The following is a 13,151-nucleotide window of genomic DNA, read 5'->3' as shown; positions in this document are numbered from 1 at the left end:
CAAAAATCAGAGTATCACTGTGATGCTATGCATTACCTGATGGTCGAAAGTTGCCACCATATTTAATTTTAAATAAAAAAACCATACCAAAGAATGAAATTTTCCCCAAAAATGTTATTGTGCGTGCACAAAAAAATGGATGAATGTCGGCAGAGCTTATGAAAGACTGGCTAAATGTTGTGTGGAACAGATGTCCTGGAAGTCTCTGTAACCCACCTAGCATGCTAGTACTTGATGCATTTCATGGACATTTGTCCGAACGTGTCAAAAATAAAATCATGCAAAAATGTGATGACTTGGTTGTGATTACTGTTGGCATGACTAGCCAACTGCAGCCACTCGACGTTTCAGCAACAAACTATTTAAGGATTACTTGAGAAAAGAATATGAATCCTGGCTGTTGACCAACCACCTTCTGCTAACACCTTCCAGAAAAATTAAGAAAGTGCCGGCATCAAAATTGGCAGAATGGGTATCAACAGTTTGGAAGCTGATCCCAGAAAGAATAGTAAAGCGTGTCATTTAAAAAATGTTGCATCACCAATGCTCTTGATGGCTCAGAAGATGATATATTATGGAATAATGAAGATAACAACGGCTCAAAAGAATCTGACCCTGAATGTGAAGTAGACTCTGATACTGATTCAGATATTGGCAGCTCAGAAGACTCAAAAGGAAGTGATGAATAACATACCTACTGAAATACTGGTACTATTGTTGTTAGTAAATTGAATACTGGTACTATTGTTGTTAGTAAATTGAATTCTATTATAATAAAAATCTGTTAGATTTATTTTAGTGTTTTATTTTATTTATTTATTTTTTCTTAGAATCAAAGCTTTTTTTTTTGAAATTAAGACAAAAGTTATTTATGCACTCAGTATACATGAATTACTAAAGGACACAAACCTAATTTAGCCAGATTCCAAGCCACTCTGTCTGTTATTATTAAAACTTACCTAGTTCTTGAATCCAGTGCCTTTTTTTATCATCAATCTCATCAATGGGTAAGTCATGACTATTTCCCTATAGACAAAGAAAACAGATAAATTTATTTTTGTCATTTTATTAACCTTAATTAAAATAAATCTTACTAAAGCAGCACCTCATAACCTCACACTAGAGCAGCAATGCAAAGACCTCAAAGGGCAGTTGTAAAAAATCTGGTGTTGTAGAGGTGGGTAGTTTGAATAAATATACAAACCATTAGAGGGAATGAACAGGCGTGTGTGTGTGTGTGTGTGTGTGTGTGTGTGTGTGTGTGTGTGTGTGTGTGTGTGTGTGTGTGTGTGTGTGTGTGTGTGTGTGTGTGTGTGCACATGCATGCACGCTGCCATTGTATAAACTTGCATTCTTGTATCATTTTCCACTACTAATACTAAGGCACAAGTATAGGTTCAGTTAACATACAATATGAATACTATTCATGCACACAATAACTACTATCTTCATGTAAATAACAGTTAACTGTTATATAAAAATTTTTCCCAACAAATTGTGATATGATATGAATATCCAAGCATTTGAAAGTGATTGTGCTGAAAAGGTTATCTGGATGGGCAACTTTTTCAGGAGCCATTAAGCAGAACTTTCTTTATTGCTTAAAAAAAATTCCTAACTTTTGTTTAAAAATTAGTGTAGTAATTATTTGTGATTCTCTGATTAATTAGGTGCCTGTTCTTTAATTGGCCTTTGCAATTGGTTGAAAAAAACCACAGTCTACTTCTGCCGCCATTTTGCTGTACTGATAAGAACGTTTAAATTTTGCTACCATTGTAATAATATTGAAATGATTGAAAATTGGAAGTTTCTACATAGTTTTTTTTTTTATATCACTGTGATCAGTATCAGAAGAGGCCTATAAACTACAATTTATAACAATACACAAGTGTTTTAATAACTTGACTTTATCGTGTAATATGTGTCATTAACATTCATAGGGCTTTGTATCACTAATTTGGAGCGAATATAATAGCAATGTAGTGCACATGGTGGAACTGTAGGGTTTTAATTATGGTAAATAAGTAGCTCAGTTTCTAATCATGTAGATTAGCATATTTTTTCTGTTTAAGCTAAGAAATTATTTCTAGTAAGGCTATAACTAAATTAAAACTCTACAAACAGTATAGAATACATAAAATGGATAGCGTAATACAGTAAACCCCCTATTCGCAGTATCTGTATTCGCGGTCGCTGATTTAATATAAAATGAAACCTAAAAAAATGTGAATTTTAAAGCGCTGTGAACATTTTCCGCCATAAAAAAAAAACATGGGCGTAGCTAAAATTATCTTTCCCGGTCAAAACAGCACTCAGTGGGTGGGGGGGAGAGGGGTGACAAAATCGTGAGCGTGGATGTTTCTCGATAAACCTTGTTCAGTATGTGTTATGCACTTGTCATGGAAAGTTTCGTCGTTTGCTTTTATTTATATGCTTATAAATTGAATAAATTTTTCAATTTATAAATTGATATGTTTACAAAAGTGATAAATCTACCGTTTTGCAGTGTAAAACAGACTTTTTCGAGTGTGTTAATGGAAGAAAGTGACTTTATTGTGGACAAGTTCTTTCTAACCCATACAAAAATATGGCTACGAATAACAAGGGAAATGTGAAAAGATCAAAGAAGGTGATGACATTAGCGAATAAAATTGAGTTATTAGACAAAATTTCTAATGGTGAAAGTGTCTCCTCAGTGGCAAAACATTATTAGTATTAGTATTAGTAACGGCCGCATGGTGCAAGAAAGCCCACGGCTTATGCTGCACCAGCCAAAAAAAAAAAAAAAAAAAAAATCCGAACAAAACAATGATAAAAACAAAAAAAAAATAATAATAAATAAATAATTAAATAATAATAATTAATAAATAAAAAAATAAAATAAAAAGGAAATTAAACCTATCATCCTATGTGCTTCCCTTACCCGAAAGTACTATCCAGATGACCTTTGAATTTCCCCAAACTGTCGGCCTCTACCACCCATGAAGGCAACTTATTCCAGTAATTTATAACTCGCTGGCTAAAATAGAACTTCCTGCAATCCAATCTAAACATTTCCCCCCGTAACTTGAATTTATGTCCCCTAGTTCTAGCATCATTTATAATCTTGAAAATTTTGTCCTCATTCATTTTACTGATGCCTCTCAGAGCTTTAAACACCTCAATCAAATCTCCTCTAAGGTGTCTAGTTTCCAAACTCTGCAACCCACATATTCGAAGTCTTTCTTCATAAGGACGCCCTTTTGCCGATCTCACCAGGCGAGTTACCCTTCTTTGCACCCTTTCAAGAAGCTCGATGTCTTTCTTCAGGTGCGGTCTCCATACTTGAACACAGTATTCCAAGTGTGGTCTAACATAAGCCTTATATAATGGGATTATCACGTCCCTATCTCTACTTGCAAAAGTTCGATAGATCATCGATAGGACACCATGGGCCTTCCTTGCAACCTGTTTACAATGCTCAGAGAATTTCATGTCTGACCGTATCGTAACACCCAAGTCCCTTTCCTCCAGTACTGGCTTTAGTTGAACTCCACCAAGTGAATAAGTTTTTTTGGGATTACTGTTTCCCAGGTGTAATACCTTACACTTTGTTGGATTAAAGCACAGCTGCCATTTTTCTGACCATTCCTGAAGTCTATCTAGGTCTCTCTGAAGAAGCTCAGCTTGACAGTGATCATTAACTACTCTCCCAATTTTAACATCATCTGCAAATTTAGACATCACGCCCTCTATCCCTTCATCAATGTCGTTTATGAAAATTAAAAACAACAGTGGTCCTAATACTGATCCTTGGGGAACCCCACTTCTTACATCAACCCAATCTGAGGAATAGCCATTTATCACAACCCTCTGCCTCCTGCCCTGAAGCCATCCTTCTATCCATCTAAGGATTTTCCCAGTGATTCCAACCTGTTCCAGCTTATAAAGCAACCGCTCATGTGGGACTGAGTCAAAAGCTTTGCTGAAATCTAAATAAACAATGTCGAAATTATTCCCTAAATCCAGCTCGTGAGTGACCCTTTCGAAATAGCGAACCAGATTTGTTAAACATGATTTTCCCTTTACGAAACCATGCTGAGTATCCTTGAGAATTTCAATTCGATCCAAATGATCCTGAATTCCACCCTTGATCATTGCCTCCATGATTTTCCCAACTACTGAAGTCAGACTGACAGGTCGATAATTTCCAACTTCACTTTTAGAGCCACCCTTATGTATGGGAGATACATTTGCACTTTTCCAATCCAAGGGAATCTCCCCAGAGTCTAATGATGCTCGCATAATTAGCCTCAATGGTTCAATGCACTCGCTTGCTGCCCCTCTTAAGATTATAGGGTATATTCCATCAACTCCAGGAGCCTTACTGGTCTGTAGGCTCGAAAGTTTTTTCATTAAATAATCTTGCGAAATTTCAATATCATTAATTACATATTTTTTAACTTCGCTCCCACAATTTCCTTTTGCCACAAAAGGCTTTTCATTTGTAAATATTGATGCAAAATAACTGTTGAGTTCATCTGCAACGGCAGCTGGTGTATTTATTACTATCCCCTTTCCCTTACATAAAGGACCGATCTGGTTTGTCCTGCTCTTCTTGGCATTTATATATGTGAAGAATTCTTTATCCCCCCTCTTTGCTCTGTTTGCTAGTGATTTCTCATAAACTGCCTTTGCCTGTCGAACCTTTTCTGTGGCTCTATTACACATCACCTTGTAGCTGTTATAGGCTTCAGTACTTTTTATTGTTCTGTAACCTTTCCATGCCACCTTTTTCTGCTCAAGTAATGCGGCAACTTCACTAGTCATCCAACTTGGAACCCTCCTCGTGGAGTATTTTTTTAATGGTATATACGCATTCAAGGCATCTGTGATTAATGTTTTAAAAGCGTACCACAGTTCAATTGTATTCATTCTCTGCGCGATATCTACCCAGTTAATAGAGGCCATGTAGTACCTTAAGGCATCGTAATTTCCTTTTCTGAAATTAAAACCCATTCCTTTGCCTTTTACTTCTGCTACCTCTCTCGTCATCATCCACCGTAGAACTCCGTGATCACTTCCTGCTACTGGTTCCTCTACTGTCAGCCCTGTTATGTCATCTGATTCATGTGTGATGATGAGGTCTAGGATATTCTTTTCTCTAGTATTTTCCCTGACATGTTGATACAAATAACAGTCATCTAGTTGATTTAAAAATTTTGTTCCCCATGTCGAGTTTCCTTCCCATTTACTCCAATCAATTAGAGGCAAATTGAAATCACCCATAATAAGGCATTGACGCTTACTTGCCCATTCCATTTGCATGTAGAGGCTTTTGTCATAATCTTCACAATCACCTGGTCTGTAGATTACTCCTACTCGCATTATACCTTTGTTTCCAACTATCTCACACCATACAGACTCTATACTAGCATGTGAGACGTCTGAATCCGGGAAAGCTATCGTCGCACTCAGGCTGCTTCTGATAAGAAGCATTACCCCACCACCCCTTCTATCTAACCTATCCTTCCTAAATACATTATACAAGCCGTACTGAAACTCATCATCCCCAATTTCCGGGTGGCACCACGTCTCTGTAAGCCCTATTATGTCCGCGTTACTTGTTTTAACCAGCAGTTCGAATTCGCTCATTTTATTGACGACACTTCTAACGTTACTGTATAAACAATTAAGATTTACTGTTCTTGTATATTTAACAACCCTAACACAACCCTTGAAGTTTTTTAGGCTCTCTTCCCTGGCATTAGCTACCCGCCCACGTGAAACGTTTGTGCCCCCAGAACATCTAGATAATACGTCCAGTTGGGGTAACAGGTAAGAACTCTTGAGGTATGTGCAAGAGTTACTTTGACCAATATTATCAGATAAACGCGTGTCAGTATTACCCACATCCCCCCTAACTAGCAGTTTCCCTGAACCTTTAAGGTATCCTCAATAATACTGGCAAAAACTTTTGCACCACCTTTGTTTAAGTGTATCCCGTCTCTACAAAAATTCCTTCTACCTACAAGTGTGGGCCATGCTGATAGAAATTTACCCCCTAAAGCCTTGCAGATTCCTTCAAGTCTTGAGTTAATCCACAAGGCTCTTAACATATAATCCCTCCTATCGTGTCTGGGCAGAATTGCAGACACATAGACATTATGGCCTAGCTCGCGACATTTCCTCAGCATGGTCCTGTATTTTTCCAACAAATCGTCAGATCGTGTACGTTTAATATCGTTTGTCCCCACATGAATAATAATATTTTCTTTACCCCCTTTAAAATCTGACAGTCTGTTGGTGACATCATCAATAGTTGCTCCCGGCAGACATACCCTGGTTCTCCTCCACCTATCTTTATTACAAAAAATATTCCCCGTTTCCCTGACAATGGAGTCTCCTAATAATACAATGTCCTTTTTAACCAGAGTAGTTTGCACTTGGTTTTTCTGTTTTGAGGCTCGAATCGGGTGTGCATCACTTGGTAGATTGCTGGAGTTTTGAGTCCCTGACGAGCTCCCAGATGCATTATTTTCGAGGGCAAGCACTCGTTTTTTCAGGGACTCAAATTGTTCCCTCAGTGCACCAAATTGTAATTTAAGATCGGTGCACTCCTTACATCGATCACAAAGAAAAGAATCCCCAGGTGAGGTAGGATTAGTCACCAGGTCGACCTTGGAAAACATTCCACAGGTTCCACAACGGATTAAATCATGACTCACCCGTAAATCGCCATCTGCTATTTCCGTGTGAGTCACGATACCCTGTGACGTGTTTAAGGCAGATCTCGTAACAACCATTATAAAATTAAATAAATATCAATGAAAGTAACTTTAAAAAATTATATCTATAATATTATTAAAATCAAACAGTTACAGGAAAACCTATAACAAAATAATCCAACAATATCTAAATAAATCAAATATTTAAAAGCACTATCCAAAAGTAAACCACTTAACTGAGGAGCCCTGTCTAAGCGCGTCCGCTCACCTCGAATGCCAACCTCGAAAAAGATTATAAAATCAATGAGTCAACGGCACGATCAATCAAGAAATCGGAAGAAAAAATCCGCCATAGTGTCCATGAAAACGCGCTAATTGCTTCAAAAATTTGCTCTGTAACTCATGATGTTAAATTAGAAAAAAATGGAAAAGGCTTTAAATCTCTGGATAGAAGACCGAAATAAAATTCCGTTAAGTTCACTCATCATTTGTGAAAAGGCAAAACTCCTTTATCAACACTTTAGCGAAACTGGTGATAGCCCTGGCAGGATAAGTTTTTTAGCTAGCATAGGCACTGGTTTGAAAGATTTGTTTGAAATTTCTAATAAATATTACATTTAATATTAAATTGTTTCTTATTTTCATTTCAATGCCATATGCTTGCATTTCACTATGTACTGTCTATGTACATAGTCATATTATGAAGGTATATATAATACATACATAGAAAAAATTTTAAACTAGTTTTTCTTATATATTTCATACTTTGGAACGAAACCCCTTTATTACTATGGGAACCATAACTCAGTATTCGCGGCATTTCTCAGGAACATAACCCCCACGAATAGCAGGGGTTTACTGTACTCATTATTTCATTAAGATATCTATCAGTTTTTAATACATTATTCTCAATGTTAAAATGAAATTAAACGGAAATCATGCCTCAAACTAGAGCAATAAACATGAAGTAGCAGGAGTGCTGTAACTTAGGAGAGAACAGAAGGGGCAGTTCTCCTATGAATTACAGCCTAACAAAATGTGCTACTTGTGCGATGTTTGCGGATTATCTGTAATGGGACAAAGTTTTGAAACAAACACACATCACCAAAAGTGATGTCTCTCTGTTGGTCGGTGCCGAAAGTATGTGGAAATTAGTGTGAACCAATGTTCTGATGGGTGTTTATAAGAGCTTGAGGAACATGCTGGATGCCCTCGAAATCAACACAGCAGCAATCCCCAATATTGTCAGAGAAATGGGAAATAAACTGGGCAAAAAGGATAAGTGAAATAGGACAAGGGTATATTTGCCAGGGACAAAAGTAGATGAAGAGCGAACATCATCTTTTAAGGGCAAGGAAGGTGATAGCGTTGTACACATGTACTGATGATGTTAAAAGTAGATTTTAAGACTTACTTAACAAGTACAGGGCAATGTTAAGAAAAAGCTGCAAGTTAAAATTGCAATCCAGTCCAGGAACAACAGCAGGAAGTACATATTGAGAGCCTTGTCAATCAATTCAACCCTGGAGAGACTGTGCAAGGATTAGAAATTTTCTCAGTATGGTCTATTCTTGTTAAGAGGAGAGATTGCTTTTACAGGAATGGGATACACTTAATAGAAAGAGTGCAAGAATACTTGCTAATGCAATCGAGGTAGTGTAAGGTGGGTCAGAAAACTGATAGCTTAGAGAGGGGATTACAGAGACTAGAGCCACAGGCAGAGATGAAAGTGATTCTTGCACTGCTTCTATTGGAACATGCAGCAGACTGGAAAGCAAGGTGTCAGGTATTTCAAACGCTGCTGTATATCATCATAAAACAAGTAAATGCATTTTGTATCTACATTCACACATGAGGAATTCTTTAGAGGAGACGATGCCAGAAGTTTATCAAACTCCAATGGGGAGCTAAATGACTTTATAACTGAAAGGGAAGTGGAGGAGGAATTGTTGAAGTTGAACTTAAAAAAGCACTGGGTGGATGGAATCTATCCAATCATATTAAGGAGGTAGCAAAGGAAGAAAGCAAGCAAGCCTTTAGCTCATAATTATGAGCATCCTTGGATTCGGAGAGGCCCCTATGGACTGAATATGTGCAAATGTATCCACAATTCATAAAAGGAGATCAAAAGGTAACATAAGTAAAAGGACTGCAATCATAGAATGGATTTGTTAAGAGGCAGTCTTGTCTAAAAAGTCTGATAAGTTATTATGATGCAGTGATCAAGGAACTGGATGCAAAAAAATGATTTTGATATCATATACTTGGATTTCAGAAAGGCTTTTGATACTGTTGCACATAAAAGACTGCTGCAAAAAACTGGAGCAATATGGTATCAACAGCAAGTTACTGTATTGATAAAGGGATGAGTAAGTGGAAAAAGACAAGAGAGAGTGATTATCAATGGGCACTGCCCGTTGATAACCACTCTCCCCCAGGGCTCAGTGCTGGGTTCATTGTTGTTTTCATTATTTATCAATGATATTGACGAAGGTATATCAGGCTTAATGTCAAAGTTTGCAGACGAAGCAAAGGTTGGTAGGGTGGTTAACAACAGTAATTAGGGTGAAGTACTGCAACAAGATCTGCAAAAAAGTGGGTCAATGGGTTGAGAAATGACAGTTGAAGTTTACTGCATATGGGGAGCAGTAATCCCAGAGTAACTTATCAACTGGCTGACACTACACTCAAAGGTAGTGGAAAATGAAAAAAAGACCTGGCAGTAATTGCACAGTCAGAAATAAAATTCTCTGAGCAGTGCAGACATGCTGCCAGAAAAACTACTGGCAGGAACTTGGCAGGTTTTGTCAATGATATACAGAGACTTTTCTAGTAGGGCTATGGTAGACAGCATCTCGAGTATTGGTATACAGGTCTGGAGGCCTGTATACAATACTCAAGGAAGGAGATAGATCTGCTGGAATGGATGCAAAGAAGGACAACCAGATTAGTGAAGGAAACAAAAGGGCACTCTTTCAGTTGTGCAAGTTGCAGCATTTGGAGACAGGGCACCTGTGGGATGATCTGATTTAAGGTGTTTAAGGTCTTGAATGGATTGAGTAAGCTGAATATGAATGGCATTCTTCCTCTTGCTGAGACTACACACAAGTGGGCATAAATCTAAGTTGAGGAAGGATGGTTGCATGGAAGTTTGCCTTCAACGAGTGGGTGGTTGATTTTTGGAACAAGCTCCCATCTGTTGTTGTGGAAGTGAATGATAAGAATAAATTATAGGAAGAACTAGACTAATTCTTGGAGGGTATAAATAAGAGAACTAGTATAAATACTCTAGAAGGGTATAAATAAGTGTACTAGTGTTTTTTTTTTTTTTTTTTTTTTTTTGCTGATGCTATATAAGCTTGCTTTTTTGTATCATTTGCCACTACTCTTATTCACGCTAACACATGGGCTGGAAGGTAACTAGGAGTAAGAACAGTAATTCAAGTGCATGAATACTCGCACATTCACTAATGCTAGGAGCACAGCAAATAAATTTAATGAATATGAAGTACTTGTTATTTGGTTTTTTTTTTAGGAGCATTAGCAACTAAGGCCATATTGCTCCGGGGATATGCGGTGGTCATTCCCTGACCTTTCCGCATCCTCCGTATTTGGTGGTGACGGGCTCAAACCACAGTCTAATCAAGAAGCGTGTGCTACACACTGCTGCACCTTCCCACCTGGCTACGGAGGCGCATATGAAGTACTGATCAAGTTATCAAATGCAGACAATGTGGGGGTAACAGAAACATGGTGTCACTCAGACATAAGGGATGCAAAATTAGAACATGGGGGGAGTACAATATGTACAGAAAGGACAGACAGGATAGGAAGGGTTATGATGTTAGTTGGGAAACTCATAAAATTCAAGGCAGTGCATCCAGTTGGCATGGGTGGTGAGTGCAACGTTGAGTGAGTTTAGTGTGATATAAGCACCAAGGAAACAAAAGTTAAGAGTAGGAGCATGTCATAGGACTAAGGATTGTGATGAGTATAAAAACTACTATATAGAGAAAGAGTAGACCAGTAAATCAGAATGTCTTATAATTGGGGATTTTTTCTAGATATTGCCTCGACCATGTGGCTTGCTCACTCACACATTAGCAAGACTTTTGTGGATTTATTGGATGACTGTTTTCTACACCAGATGTTAGAGACAATGAGAAAATGCAATACTCTTAATCAGCAGCAATTTTTGATGAATCTTTGGATTCAGGGGAGGTACCTATGGACTGGAGGTAAAAGACCCCCCCCCCCAGGTGACAGTGATCACAGTGTGCTGATGTGGGATTTAACTGATAGACATAACTACTGTTAAGGGCAAATGGATGGGCTTTTGCTTTCGTAAGGATAACTACAATGGTTTTGGACAGTTTTTAAATTCTACATAGTGAAACCTAATAATGATGTTACCAACACTGTTCTAAATGGGAAGCATTGAGAATTAATCATAGAAACTACTAGGCTTTTCATACCAACTAAGAAATACCATTCCAGGCTGGTACCTAAATGGAAGTCAGATGAACTGATGAGACTTGTGGCAGAGAAGAAAAATGCATGGGATGCATATAAATTAACAGGCGATACAGAGGCCTAGGGAAGACAAACTAGGGTGTCATGTCACAAAGGCGGTTAGGCAAGTGAAGGCATGTAAGTCGCTGGCAAAGAATGGCAAAAAAAAAAAAAAAACACAGCAAACACTTATTTACTTATATTAACAGTAGAAGGAAAGAGTTGAATCATACTGGTCCGCTTTATGCTGATGGTTTTAACTGTTGATGGTCCTAGTCACATTGTTGACAAACTGAATAGGCATTTTTGCATTTAAATTCACATGAGTTCTTTAGGCAGGGGAATGATGGTTCATCAAATTCTAATAGCAAACTAGTATTTTATGATAACAGAGAAGAAATTGGAAAAGAAACTGTTGAAGCTTAACAAAAAGGCACCTGGAGTGGATAGAATCTATCCAATTATATTAAGGAATGCAGCAAATCAGGTAAGCAAACCATTAGCCATAATTATGAGAGCACTCTTGGATTCAGGGGAAGTCCCTATGGACTAGAGATGTGCGAATATATCTCCAATTCACAAAGGGGAGGATCAAAAGGTGACATGAGTAATTAGAGACCTGTTAGCTTAATATCTGTTCCCAAGAACATAATGGAGTTACTGGTTAAAGTAATGCAGGAACATCTAGATAGGAATGCAATTATACTGCAATCAGAGCATGGATTTGTTAAGCAGCATTCTTGTCTTACATTGCAGTAACCAAGGAACTGGATGCAAAAAATAAATTTTGATATGATATCATATACATGGATTTCAGGAAAGATTTTGATACATAAAAGACTCCTGAAAGACTGCATTCAAGGAAGAACTGGAGGCATGTGTCATTAAGGCTAAGTTACTGTTCTGGATAAAGGGATGGTTGAGTGGAAGAAGACAGAGTAATTATTAATGGGCACTGTTCTTCATGGACTAATTTTATTAATGGAGTCCTACAGGTTTCAGTGCTGGTCCCATTGTTCTTTCCTATATTTATTAATGATACTGATGAAGATGTAGCAGGCTTAATGTCTAAGTTTGCAAATGATACATAGATTGGCTGGGTGGTTCATGACTAAGCATGCTAAGGCACTGCAATGGGATCTAAAAAAATTAGGCAGAATGGCTCAGAAATGACAGTTGAAGCGTAACGTTGACGAATCCAAAAGGTACTGCATTTGAGTAATAGTATTTCCAGATTACTGTACCAACTGCGTGATATTACACTCAGTGTAGTGGAAACTGAATAAGATATGGGGGTAATTGTGCAGTCTGATATGAAGTTTTCTAAGCAATGACGGCAGGCTGCCAGGAGAACTCATGGAGTTTTATCCATGATACACAGGAACTTTTCTAGCAGGGATAAGGTGATTATCCAAATGGATACTACATTGTATAAGGCAATGGTTAAGCCACATTTTGAGTACCGCAGACAGGTCTGGAGTTCTCATTTTAGGAAGGATATAGACCTGCTGAAATGAGTCCAGAGAAGAGCAATGAGATTGGTGAATGGAACAAATGGACGGTTTTATCAAGAGACTAGGCACCTAAGGCGGTCTTGATTGAGCTGTTTAAGGCTTTGAGAGGTTTGAGCAAGATCAATGATGATGGCATTCTTCCTCTTGCTCAGACTGCACACATGACAAGATATATTCAAATCAAGGAAGGATGATTAAAGGACAGAGGCATGGAGGTTTGCTTTCAGCCAGCGGATAGTTGACTGTTGGAATAACCTTCTATCTCTTGTCGTGGAAGTGGTAGGTTGAATAAATTCAAGGAAGAATTTGCAAATTATAGGAAGGGATGGACAAATGACATGGGAGGATTCTTTTTTGGCTGATTTTTATAAACTTGCTTTCTTGTATCATATGCCATTACTAATAGTAATATTAATAA

General features: G+C 37.8%; 1 protein-coding gene across 1 annotated transcript in view; it reads right to left on the bottom strand.

The window, feature by feature from the left end:
* LOC150086838 (uncharacterized) overlaps positions 1–13,151 on the bottom strand; it is a 120,212-nt gene that overhangs the window by 46,871 nt on the left and 60,190 nt on the right. Inside the window, exon 6 of the mRNA XM_090372291.1 lies at positions 960–1,026. Within this exon, the coding sequence (XP_090228417.1) occupies positions 960–1,026 (67 nt within the window). The remainder of the gene's footprint in view (positions 1–959; positions 1,027–13,151) is intronic.

This window comes from Mastigoproctus giganteus, chromosome 4, assembly GCF_048544385.1.
Source record: "Mastigoproctus giganteus isolate SK-2022 chromosome 4, ASM4854438v1, whole genome shotgun sequence".
NCBI classification, from domain to species: Eukaryota; Metazoa; Arthropoda; class Arachnida; order Uropygi; family Thelyphonidae; genus Mastigoproctus; species Mastigoproctus giganteus.
Note: the sequence above shows the minus strand (reverse complement) of the source record. Positions and strands in the feature narration are given on the sequence as shown.